The sequence below is a fragment of the Malus domestica genome, chromosome 07 (genome assembly GCF_042453785.1).
Source record: "Malus domestica chromosome 07, GDT2T_hap1".
Lineage (NCBI taxonomy): Eukaryota > Viridiplantae > Streptophyta > Magnoliopsida > Rosales > Rosaceae > Malus > Malus domestica.
In genome coordinates this window covers 34638129-34649589 of record NC_091667.1, presented here as the reverse complement: position 1 = coordinate 34649589, position 11461 = coordinate 34638129, and the positions used below count along the sequence as shown (strand labels likewise).

Genomic DNA, 11461 nt, shown 5'->3' with positions numbered 1-11461 from the left:
TCTTTAATCTTTACTAATTAATAACACTCATTGTCAACCAAAATCTTATGAAATTACCAGTTTAACCCTCTAATTAAAAAAGAACATGAATAAGAAATATAGGGTAGAAATGTAATTTCACACAACCAAATTTTGTTGTTTTTTTTTTCAAAGCCCCATCTACATGTAATCATAACATATCTCTAATTAAAATTAAAATAAAAAAATTCTCACTCCCACATTTTCTATCACTCTCTTCCTCTCTCATTCTATTTCAAAAACAAAAATAAAAAAATTTCTCACACACTTTGTATGTGCCCATATTCTAGTACTTCATTAATAAAAACTTGCTGTTGACCAGAAGATTCGATTCACAAATACTTAATTTTTTATACGTTTTGTTCTAATCCTAATATTAATGTAGATCCTAATTATATTTAGAACTTTGAAACTTCCAATTAACTATTTGTTTGCACATGTGCACTGATTTGATTTCTTATTTAATTTTTGTTTGAAGAAAATATTTCAATGCGACACTAGTCCAGCTACGATTGACAACCTTTTATCATGAAATAAGATGTTTAAACACGACCACACGTGCTTCAAGTGCATAGACATGCTTGCTTGGCTGCATAGCCGATTTGTGTGCTTGAGATTTTGCCTTATTTGCTCTCAGATATGTACACCAACTTCGGACTTTATCGAAGATGTAAAATAGGAGGCGAAGATTTATCCTCGTTTAAAAAAACCAGATACAAAGAGACTTCATAATGTAAACATAACATTTCATATGCCAATTTCAGCACAACAAAAAAAAGAAAAAGAAAAGAGTTACGAGTTATATGCAAGATTTAACTGTTGTATAAATTTACAGAGGCGTAGCTATGAAGGGACCAAGATGGTCACAGACCCATCCTAACATTTTTTTTTACGCAGAAAAGTTAAATGTTATGCTTATGGTTTTCAAGATTTTTCATAGGCTTAGGGACCAATCCAATGTTTTTACTTTAATTTTTTTCCATTGGGGTTGATTTGAAGCTAGTGGCTCTTATGAAGTTTAGGCAACCCGTTGGTTGTGAGCTTTGATGAGGACTTTGGTTTGGGATCAGTGGAGGGAGAGAGAGGAAGAAAGTTAGAGAAGCATGAGGTTTATGTTTAAGGAAGAGGATGACACCATATCAAACCCAAACAACGTTGGTCGGTTATTCATTACATGACAAAGTATTTTTGTAAGATCGCAAGAGCGTTTCGGATTGAGACATTTAGGCTCCTCCTAAGCTAAAATTTTGACTCCGTCACTGTAAATTTATTTTTATTTTTATATCAAAATTAACCATTAATGTTTTGAATGGTTCTATAAAAGAAAAAAGAAAAAAAGAAAGAAAGAAGCTTAAGTGGCATGAAAAGCAAAGGTGATGGAAATATCATGTGGCCTAGTGTGTGGCCATTCATTCAAATAATACATAGAGAGGGAATGGACCATAGATTTTCCAGTCCAAAGACCATGTGTCTGCGTCATTCGGGTCCCTATTTTGCAAACCCTAATCAAATCAAATCATTTTCTCCACGATCCACACTCTTCTGGTGTCCTTTTGAGTGTTGGTTGGCTGGTAAAAATTGAGAGGTGATGTACTAGTTCTTGGTTCACACAAGTCCACCGTTACCAAGATCCAACATATAAAATTAATTTTGGTGGATGGGAACAAAGTTCTTGCTTTTAACAGGAGTGATTTCTGCGTACTTTATTTTTTCATTTTTTGCGTGCCTTTTTATTTGATTTTTTTTTTATATTTTTTCAATTCAACGACTAAAATAAAATGTGTGCATAAATTATTTTTCATAAATTTAAGATCGTTGTTGTCACTTAGTATTACGATATAGGGGTATTCCTCTTCATTTATAATTGAGAAGTTTTAATTCGATTTTTGTTAAAGACGAATTCAAACCATATTATTACTAACATATTGTTAAGCTAAGTCTCACCCCTCTATTTTAGTGTAAATAATATATATATATATATATATATATATATATATATATATATATAATCGTTGCTTTGGTTTCGCTATGCTTAACTAATGTCAATTGAATTATGACAGAATGATCAAAACCAATTTGCCAACCATGTTCAACTTGTCGTCCTCCTTTTGTGGGAGGCAGATTGTCTGCCTTCTTGTTACCGTGCTCTTCCCATTCCCTTATATTTGTGCGGTTACGGTTAAATCATGTCAACATTTTATATTCATATTGTTTTTTGTCTTATTATCTTTATTAAAAAATCAATATAAAATGTTGACGTGGTTTAACCGTGACCGCACAAATAGGAGAGCATGAGAAGTGCACTGTAACAGGAGGACAGACAATCTGCCTCCCCTTTTATGAGGTACTCTACTTATCTCATGTCCTCTTCATAGCTAGGTCATTAATTAGGCATGCTAACTAAACTGTTATTAGTTTGTTTCCAAATTTGAAAAAGCTAAGGTGATTTTTTCAAGGTGAGACTCTTCATAAACGTTCTGTCACCTCCTAGTTTAACATCAGTTCACACGTTAATATTATAAAATATTATGAAAAAAATATGAGATGACAAAGAGTCCATATAAAATCTTAATCTTAAGATGATTCCCTTCGAAATTCACTCAAAATTTCCTTGCATCATCAAATAAAAAAACCAATCAGTCAATGCCACGAGACCCTTAAACGTGGCAAGCAACTATTGGCCAGCTCCGCGCCCACCAAAATCTCCGCCGCGTGGAACAATCCCCAAGTCCTTATATAAAATTTCCGCCGCCTCGGGAAGAGCCGCAGGTCCTTTCGCTCTTTCAATTTAAAAAAAAACCAAGGGGAATCCGACTCTTCCGCAATTTATGGTATCCAAAAACCCGAACCCGCCAGAGGGCTTGTACTTGGATCCGAACGAAAGCGGCATGCCGTTGCCCGGACTCGGGCCGTTCGCCTCGGCCACTGCGACGACGTCAACGACTTCGTCTTCGGCGGAGGATCTGAGCAAGAAGATTCGGAAGCCCTACACAATTACCAAGTCCAGAGAGAGCTGGAGTGAGCCGGAGCACGACAAGTTCCTCGAAGCCCTCCAACTGTAATTGTCATTTCTCTTCATTTTTATTATTATTTTATGCGTTTGATTAGCTTCACATTTCTCTAAATTCTTCAATTCTGTGTGTATGAATTTCTGGGGTGCCGGGGGGGGGGGGAGTTGTAGTTCTGATTTGGGTTTTGAAATGTGGTGAAATAAATGGTGTAGATGTTATGTGTGTGTTGAATTTTGTAAGGATTTGTTTGGTTGCTGAGAGAATTCAGGAATGAAATAAAAGGGAGAAAAATGTGGAAAAGGAGTAAGATTTTTAGTTTTAAATTGGTTTTAAAATGTGGGAAAAGGAATGATAGAGTTTTTATTGTGTTTTGAAAATTTGTATGATTTGTTTGGTTGCTGAGAAAATTTAGGGAAGGAAGAAAAAACGAGAAGTTTCAGGAATCAGGAATGTGGGAAAGAGTAGGATTTATAGGGGTGTATTGAATTGAGAATTTGAGAGACTTTAATGGATTTATAAATTCATGGATTTTTATGGAGTTTAATTGATTTGTTGAGATTTTATATGAAATTTTGATTCAATTCCATCGAAATCTCACGTGGAGAGATGAGATTTGTGGATGCTTAAAATACACTACAAAATCTCTCAAATTCCTTCTAATTCCTCAACTTTCTCAAAAATTTTAAAATCAATTTCTAATTGAATACACCTGGAATGTTATAATCTTCTTTAAAATCCTAATTGAATACACCTGAATTTCTAAGGATTTTAATAAACTATCTTAATGTTCTAATTGAATACACCTTGAATTTTAGAGAATCACTTAAAATCCTGATTGAATACCCTAGATTCATTAAAAGAATTAAAATTCCTTAAAATCCCAATTGAATACACCCCTTCTAGTGTTGAATAGGGTTTTAAAATGTGGAAAAAGAAATGGTATAAATTTTGGGGTTTGTGTTTTAAAATTTGTAAGGACTTGTTTGGTTATTGAGAAAGAGAACGCTTTAGAGGAAAAAGAGTAGGATTTTAGTAGGAAAGAAAGAAAATAGAGAAGTTTTCTCATTAAACTTCTTAACAATAATTTGGAAAAAGAGTAGGATTTTAGCGGCAATTCATTTTCTCAACAATAATTTGGATTATTATTTGTTATGATGCTGAGCCCATTTGAGTTTAAGCTCAATTTGGTATAAATTTTGGGGTGGTTCCCTATTTTTGTTTATGTTCCCTCTGTTGTATTCAGCTTCGATCGCGATTGGAAAAAGATTGAAGCTTTCATTGGGTCAAAGACGGTCATACAGGTTAGTTTTCTTTAGTCATTCTATAGTTTCCAATGCAAAGGGGAATAACTGCTTGAGTTCCAACTATAACCAACTTATGCTTTTGGTTTAGTCTTACATCTACAAATTTATAGATTAGAAAATAATGAATTCCCTTACTCATAAGAAGGATTTCTTTCTCAGATACGTAGTCATGCACAGAAGTATTTTCTGAAGGTTCAAAAGAATGGGACGAGCGAGCATCTACCTCCCCCTAGGCCAAAAAGGAAAGCTGCTCACCCATATCCTCAAAAAGCTTCAAAAAATGGTGCAGATAGTTTCAGTTTTGTGTATCGTATTTTTCATATGACAAAGTCGTTCAACCCTTACTCACATGTGCTTTGTTTTCCAGCTCTGGCACTTCCGCCAGTATCTTGGTCATGTCAGTCTTCATCTGCTTTACTTGAATCTGGGTTTAATCAAAGGCCAGATTCATCATCAATGCTTATGAGTCCTATCCCTGGCCCTGTAGCCCCTTCCTGGCCTAATGGTTCTGTGCAAACAGCCAATCCATCTCATGAGTCCAAAGGTGAGACTATTAAATAAGTTAAATATTCGTCCCAATGACTTGTTCTCAGTGTTCATTAATGTTGTTGTTTGCAAACTTGATGATTTAATTGCATTTCTTTTTCATGTTGTAGTTGTTTCAGGGCCAACTGTGCTGAACAACAGTTGCAGTACCACAGAAAGCACCCCTAAAGCTCAACCAGTTGGTGGAACAACTGATCAAGTGAACCATAGCCATGCATTGAGAGGTGAGGTTTCAGTCTTCCTGCTTGCATTTTTTTCTCACCCGACAAATATAGTCACATAATGATTCTAATTCTTTGATATTGAATTTGAACACTTTTTCACCTTGAGGTGGGATAAATTGTGGCAAGAACATGGAATTTCGTTCTTGTATGTGCTCATGGGTTTTCTGTTTTAACATGTAATTGGGTACTCAACATATCTAACTTTTAGGAGGTAAACACAGCCATATGCACTTTTCCTTTGTTTGTTCTGTTGTAAACGGTGGAAAAGTTCACGTCTTTGTCATCATTGCCTTGGTTTCCATTTTTGTTGAGCATTGGGTATGTGTCATACATGAGGAATTGCACTATTTATTTACTCTCTTTCTTATCTGGATAAGTCTACACACGGCACGTCACAGTTGGAACCAGTAAAGAATCTGGATTTGTATTAGCAAGGCACACTTGCAACTTTTGAATTTGTATCTCACCTGTTTTGTGTTGTGGCCTGAGATATTGATTGTAATTTATAGCTAGGAAAAAGCGTTCTTCCATGAATTTCATACCTAATTGTTTCTTGCAGTTCTTCCCGACTTTACTCAAGTATACGGATTCATTGGCAGCGTCTTTGACCCTAATGTTACAGGTCATCTTCAGAATCTGAAGAAGATGGATCCGATAGATGTTGAAACGGTACTCTTTGCTCCTTTATGACCTCACGTGCCATCAGTTTTAAGTTATGATTGTGGTCTATATATTTGTTTGTTATCTAAACTAGTGTTCGTGAAGAAGTTACCGCCTAATCTTGAGCATTATTACTGCCTCGTAAAGGTTTCCAATTTTTTTGTACTTGATAATGGCATGGTTGTGATCTTATTATATATATATTTTTTTGGCTCCTCTTCAGGTGTTACTGTTGATGAGAAACCTGTCCATGAATTTGACCAATCCCGAATTCGAGGATCATGTAAGTTTCCATTTCACTAACCTCTGGTTCACTTTTAGTTATAGTTTGTTTAGTTGATGATGTCTTAAAAGCAAGTATATTGATGAACTTTTAAATTGGATCCAGAGACAGTTGCTTTCATCCTACAAGATGGACGCGAATACAGGGAATCTCAGTGATGCAACTAAAACCCTTTGCGACGATCAACATGAGAAAGTTCCTTAAGTGGTTGTTCTGAAACTTCAACGCTTTCTTCTCATCCCGTTGGCAGTGCTTGAATTTCGAATCTAATCTTTGCCCAACCGGTGTTGGCGTCCAGCAGATGAATTGCTGGGGGAAAACCTCAATTAGTAGAAAGCATCAGGTTTCATCTAGGTATTGACTCGTCGTGATACTGCGTTGTAAGTGTAGCGAGCTCAACGACCACAAGCATGTCAACTGGTATGGCGTTCTGGTGTGGTTGTGTGTGTGTGTGTATATATATATATCAAGATAAAGGTAATGGATTTTTGTATAGTTAGTTCAAGTTCATCTTGTACATCCTGTCGTAGTCAAATTTTTAGTTGTTGCTATGTGATGCTGGTGCGGTATTTGCGTGCGTGTTTGAATTCCTCTTGAAACTGGGATGTGTTCGAATTTCTGTATAGTATGATCTCGGTTTCCTGCATACGTATTATCGCGCCATAAGCCCTTGCAACTCGGGCAGCATCCTTACAGGACTAAGCTGATGTCCAAAAGCTCAGTTTTTAAAACCTAAATCGCGGAGAAGGATTCTCGCCAGATTCTTATCGTTTATCGTTAATTTTCGTTAAATATTATTTATATTTAATTTTTAATTTTGAAATAATTTATGACTAGTATAATGAACGATCACGATCACGAAATCTTTTAAGATCCTCAGAAAAAGAATCCAACAAGGATCCTTTTTCCAAGCGCCCTTACTTTTTCATAGGCATTACACATCCAATTTTACTTTTTACAATATTCTCAATCTTATCTTAATTTTTATATTTATACTTAATTTTTTTTATTATGTAAATAAAATTTTTAACCGTCGCAAAAAATGAATTAAATTTTTAAATTTTTAACTCTCAGATCGAAAGAATCAACGGATGCTCAACCTTATTTTTACTGTCGAATTGAATAAAAATTACTCAACCAATTCGACAAATACATATTAACACTACGTAAACAGTACGCCAGCACAATAAATATGAATTATGAAACTCAAATTCATATCAAATATATAACAGAGATCCGAAATTCACCACCATTATGTTTACAGACTCAAAAACTAACAAAAGACAAAATAAAAACGGTGATTGTCGCACCACGGCGACAACCTCCCACCTCCCACCGACAAGATCGCGACAAAAACCCGAAACATCCACAAACTCAAACCTAATCTCATTAGTCCACCTCCTCCATCTTGCTCTCCTCAGCAGCGTCTTCCTCCAAAGCGGGCATGTCAGCATCATCACCGCCGGTCTCCTCCTCTTCAATGCTCAGCCCCAGCTTCAACATCCGGTGAATTCTTGCCGCAAAAGTGTTGGGGTCATCCAGGCTGAAGCCGGAGGTGAGCAGAGCAGTCTCGAACAGCAGCAGCACAAGGTCCTTCACAGACTTGTCGTTCTTGTCAGCCTCCGCCCTCTTCCTCAGCTCCTCCATGATTCCGTTGTCCGGGTTGATCTCCATCGTCTTCTTGCTCGACATGTAGGAGCTCATGCTGCTGTCCCTCAGCGCCTGCGCCTTCATGATCCTCTCCATGTTGGCGGTCCACCCGTACTCTCCCGTCACCAAGCAGCAGGGAGAGTCGACTATTCTGTCGGAGACCACCACTTTCTCGACCCTGTCGCCCAAAATGTCCTTCATTGTCTTGCAGAGGTTCTCGAATGACTTCTTTTTCTCCTCTTTCGCCGCCTTCTCTTCCTCCGTCTCATCATCGAGCTTGAGACCCTCCTTGGTAGCAGACACCAGCTTCTTGCCGTCGTATTCCTTCAATTGCCCGACGGCATATTCGTCTATGGCGTCCACCATGTAAAGAACTTCATATCCCTTCTTCTTCAGGCGCTCCAAGAACGGGGAATTCTCCACCGCCTTCCTCGATTCACCGGTGATGTAGTAAATATCCTTCTGACCCTCCTTCATTCTGGTCACGTAGTCCTTCAGGCTGGTGAGCTCATCGCCGCTCTTGGTGGAGTGGTAGCGGAGGAGGTCGGCCAATTTCGCCCTGTTCTGGCTGTCCTCGTGGATGCCCAATTTCAAGTTCTTGGAGAAGGCTTCATAGAACTTGGCGTAATCCTCTTTGTTCTCAGCAATCTCATTGAACATCTCAATGCACTTCTTCACAAGGTTCTTCCTGATCACCTTCAAAATCTTGTTCTGTTGCAGCGTCTCACGAGAGATGTTGAGAGGCAAATCGTCCGAATCGACGACACCCTTCACGAATCCAAGGTACTCCGGAATCAGCTCCTCGCAGTTGTCCATGATGAACACCCTCCTGACATAGAGCTTAATGTTGTTCATCTTCTTCCTGGTGTCAAAAAGATCGAAAGGAGCCCTCTTCGGAACAAAGAGGATGGCCTTGAACTCGAGCTGGCCTTCGACTGAGAAATGCTTGACAGCAAGGTGCTCCTCCCAGTCATTGGTCAAGCTCTTGTAGAAGGCAGCGTACTCCTCCTTGGTGATTTCTTCGGGCTTTCGGAGCCAGATGGGTTTCTGCTTGTTGATGAGCTGCCACTCGTGAGAAACCTCCTTGATCTTTTTCTTCTTTGATTTCTTATCCTTGTCCTCATCAACCTCCTCAACATCTCCTTCCTCTTCCTTCTTGGTTTCCTCTTCTTCGTCGTCGCTGATTTCCTTCTCGGTAGTCTTCTCAGTCCAGAGATAGATTGGATAGCTGATGAACTCAGAGTGCTTCTTCACAAGGTCCTTGATCCTCCTCTCTTCCAAATACTCCAACTGATCACAACACAACAAAAAATTAGTACCCCAATTTTTCTCTTTAATCATATAATGGAAATAATTAATCAATTAGCTTGGTTTTTTACCTGATCCTCCTTGAGGAAGAGGGTGATCTTGGTGCCTCTGCCGAGCTGTTCGCCACTGACATCCCTCGTGACAATGAAGGAACCACCAGCCTGTGACTCCCAGATGTATTGCTCATCGTCGTTGTGCTTGGTGGTCACAATGACCTTCTCGGCAACAAGATATGCCGAGTAGAAACCGACACCGAACTGCCCAATCATGCTGACATCGGCTCCGGCAGTGGCGGAGCCAGAAATTCATGCCAGGAGGGGCCTTTAAACTAATGAAAGAAATTATTAAAAAAAATTAGTAATATCATGGAAATTTTGAATCAAACAAGAGTGATGGAGCTTTAAAATTTGTATGAAAAAATTAGTATTGAGAGATGTCATAATAAATAGAACCTGTGTAGACATCTAACGCAACATTGATAATAACGTTATAACTAGCTCAAACTATTATTGCGATATTTTTCTTTTAATATTATTGAATCTTCCTCTCGAATATATATATCTTGTTTTATATGAACTAACAAAAAAATAATCTATTATTACGATACTTTTTTTTTTAATATCATTCAATCTTCCTCTCGAATATATATACCTTGTTTTATATGAACTAACAAAAAAATAAGGGAAAATTTGAAAGAAATCCAATTTTATAGTCCATCTTTTGAAATAAGTCCAATTTTTAGTGACTTTTGACTTTTGAAATATGTCTAATTTTTAGTACAATTGGACCCATATCAAAAGACCCAAAAAATAATTGGTTTAAAAGAAATCAGAATGTTAGTAGAAGGGTAGTTATATATGGTAATTGGTAAAAAAAAAAACCATAAAGTAGCTTTCTGTCAGCAGGCGTCGACCCCGGGACCTAATGAAACCTTTAAAACCTGACATACCAACACACCACATGCATATTATTGCAAAAATTACTACATAATCAATATAAATGTATTTCCAGGATGGGCCCTGGACTACCCTAGTCTCTATGTGGCTCCGCCAATGGGCTCCGGCTTGCAATGCCTCCATGAACTCTTTGGTTCCAGACCTTGCAATTGTACCCAAGTTGTTCACCAAATCTACAGAAACCAATTGCCATCAGATTCACAGCTTATTAACATAAGCATAGACGACGAAGTCACGATTACAACTTTTAATTAACAAAACACCAAGCATAATTAAGCATTCCATAACCAATATTTTGATTTTTGGACAATTTTAAGCGATTACAAATACAATAGTTTTAAACAGGGGATTCAGCTTAAATACAAGATGCAACTTTTACTAACCAAAATATCAATGCGAATCAATTTTCTAAGATTTTCTCGGAAGACAGACAGATCAATTAGTGAACTAAAAGAAACGAAATTTACACAAATATATACCTGCTTTGGTCATGCCAATACCGCTGTCGATGATGGAGAGGGTTTTGTTGACCTTGTCAGGCACAATCCTGATGAAAAGCTCCGGCTGAGCATCGAGCTTGCTTTTGTCTGTAAGGCTCTCAAATCGAATTTTATCCAAAGCCTACAAAGATCAAACCAAATTCCATCATTTCCAAAATCCTACAAATTCCTGGTCATGCACTATCGCGGAAACACATTTCGGTTTAGAAACAAGATCATTGAACACAAAACATAGCGATTAATCTCTAAAAAAACAGGGTTTTTAACGCAAAATACAGCAATTCTTACGAAATTTAGGGAAGAAAATCGATCGAATTGGAGAGAATCAAAACGAAGACATGCAAGAGAGAGAGGGGAGGAGAAAAGAGACTCACATCAGACGAATTGCTGATGAGTTCACGAAGGAAGATCTCCTTGTTGCTGTAAAAGGTGTTGATGATCAAACTCAGAAGCTGGTTGATCTCGGCCTGGAAGGCGAAGGTCTCAGCCTCGCCCATCTGAACGTCCGCCATTGATCGATTAATTACTCCGAGAAAACGCGAGAAAGCGAGAGAAAATTCGAGCTTGTTTGGAAGAAAATCGAAACGTCGCGATCGAGAGTTTGAAACAGAGATTATGGACTCCGATTATCTGCTGGATTAGGGGATGGGGAGTGAGGAGGCTTTTATAAGGACGAGGACGATGACTCTGATTCTGGATGCTTCTACTCTTCTCTCGACTTGCATATTCTCCCGCGTATAGTTGGGGTTCAAAACGATGTCGTTTCGGGAAGAAGCGTTGGGGGTTAATGGCTATTACGGCGTCGTTTGGGGTCGGGTTTAATGAATTCGAATCGAGAATGTTCTGCTTCGTTCGGCAACCTTCTCTACCCGTGAAATTATGTGACGTCATCGCCAGCTCTCCCGCTCTTTCAAGATCTAAGGCAATCTTCAACCGATCCGATCAAAAATCATAGGATTAAAAATAATTCGGAAAAACACGAAAATCATCTTCAATCAAGG

At 38.1% G+C, this 11461-nt stretch overlaps 2 protein-coding genes across 2 annotated transcripts; one reads left to right on the top strand and one right to left on the bottom strand.

Annotated features, from left to right (window-relative positions):
- The first annotated feature begins 2799 nt into the window (after nt 1-2799).
- MYBR5 (protein REVEILLE 6-like) lies at nt 2800-6563 on the top strand. The gene is made up of 8 exons (NM_001294061.1): nt 2800-3076; nt 4273-4330; nt 4493-4616; nt 4701-4877; nt 4990-5103; nt 5663-5772; nt 5987-6046; nt 6152-6563. Exons 1-8 carry the CDS (start codon nt 2847-2849, stop codon nt 6248-6250), a joined length of 972 nt encoding a protein of 323 aa, NP_001280990.1. The 5' UTR covers nt 2800-2846; the 3' UTR covers nt 6251-6563.
- A 670-nt stretch (nt 6564-7233) lies between these two features.
- Nucleotides 7234-11154, bottom strand: LOC103439807 (heat shock protein 83). The gene is made up of 5 exons (XM_008378425.4): nt 10835-11154; nt 10440-10581; nt 10069-10133; nt 9076-9291; nt 7234-8986 (listed from the first exon to the last, which is right to left on the bottom strand). Exons 1-5 carry the CDS (start codon nt 10970-10972, stop codon nt 7436-7438), a joined length of 2112 nt encoding a protein of 703 aa, XP_008376647.2. The 5' UTR covers nt 10973-11154; the 3' UTR covers nt 7234-7435.
- Between the last annotated feature and the right edge of the window lie 307 nt (nt 11155-11461).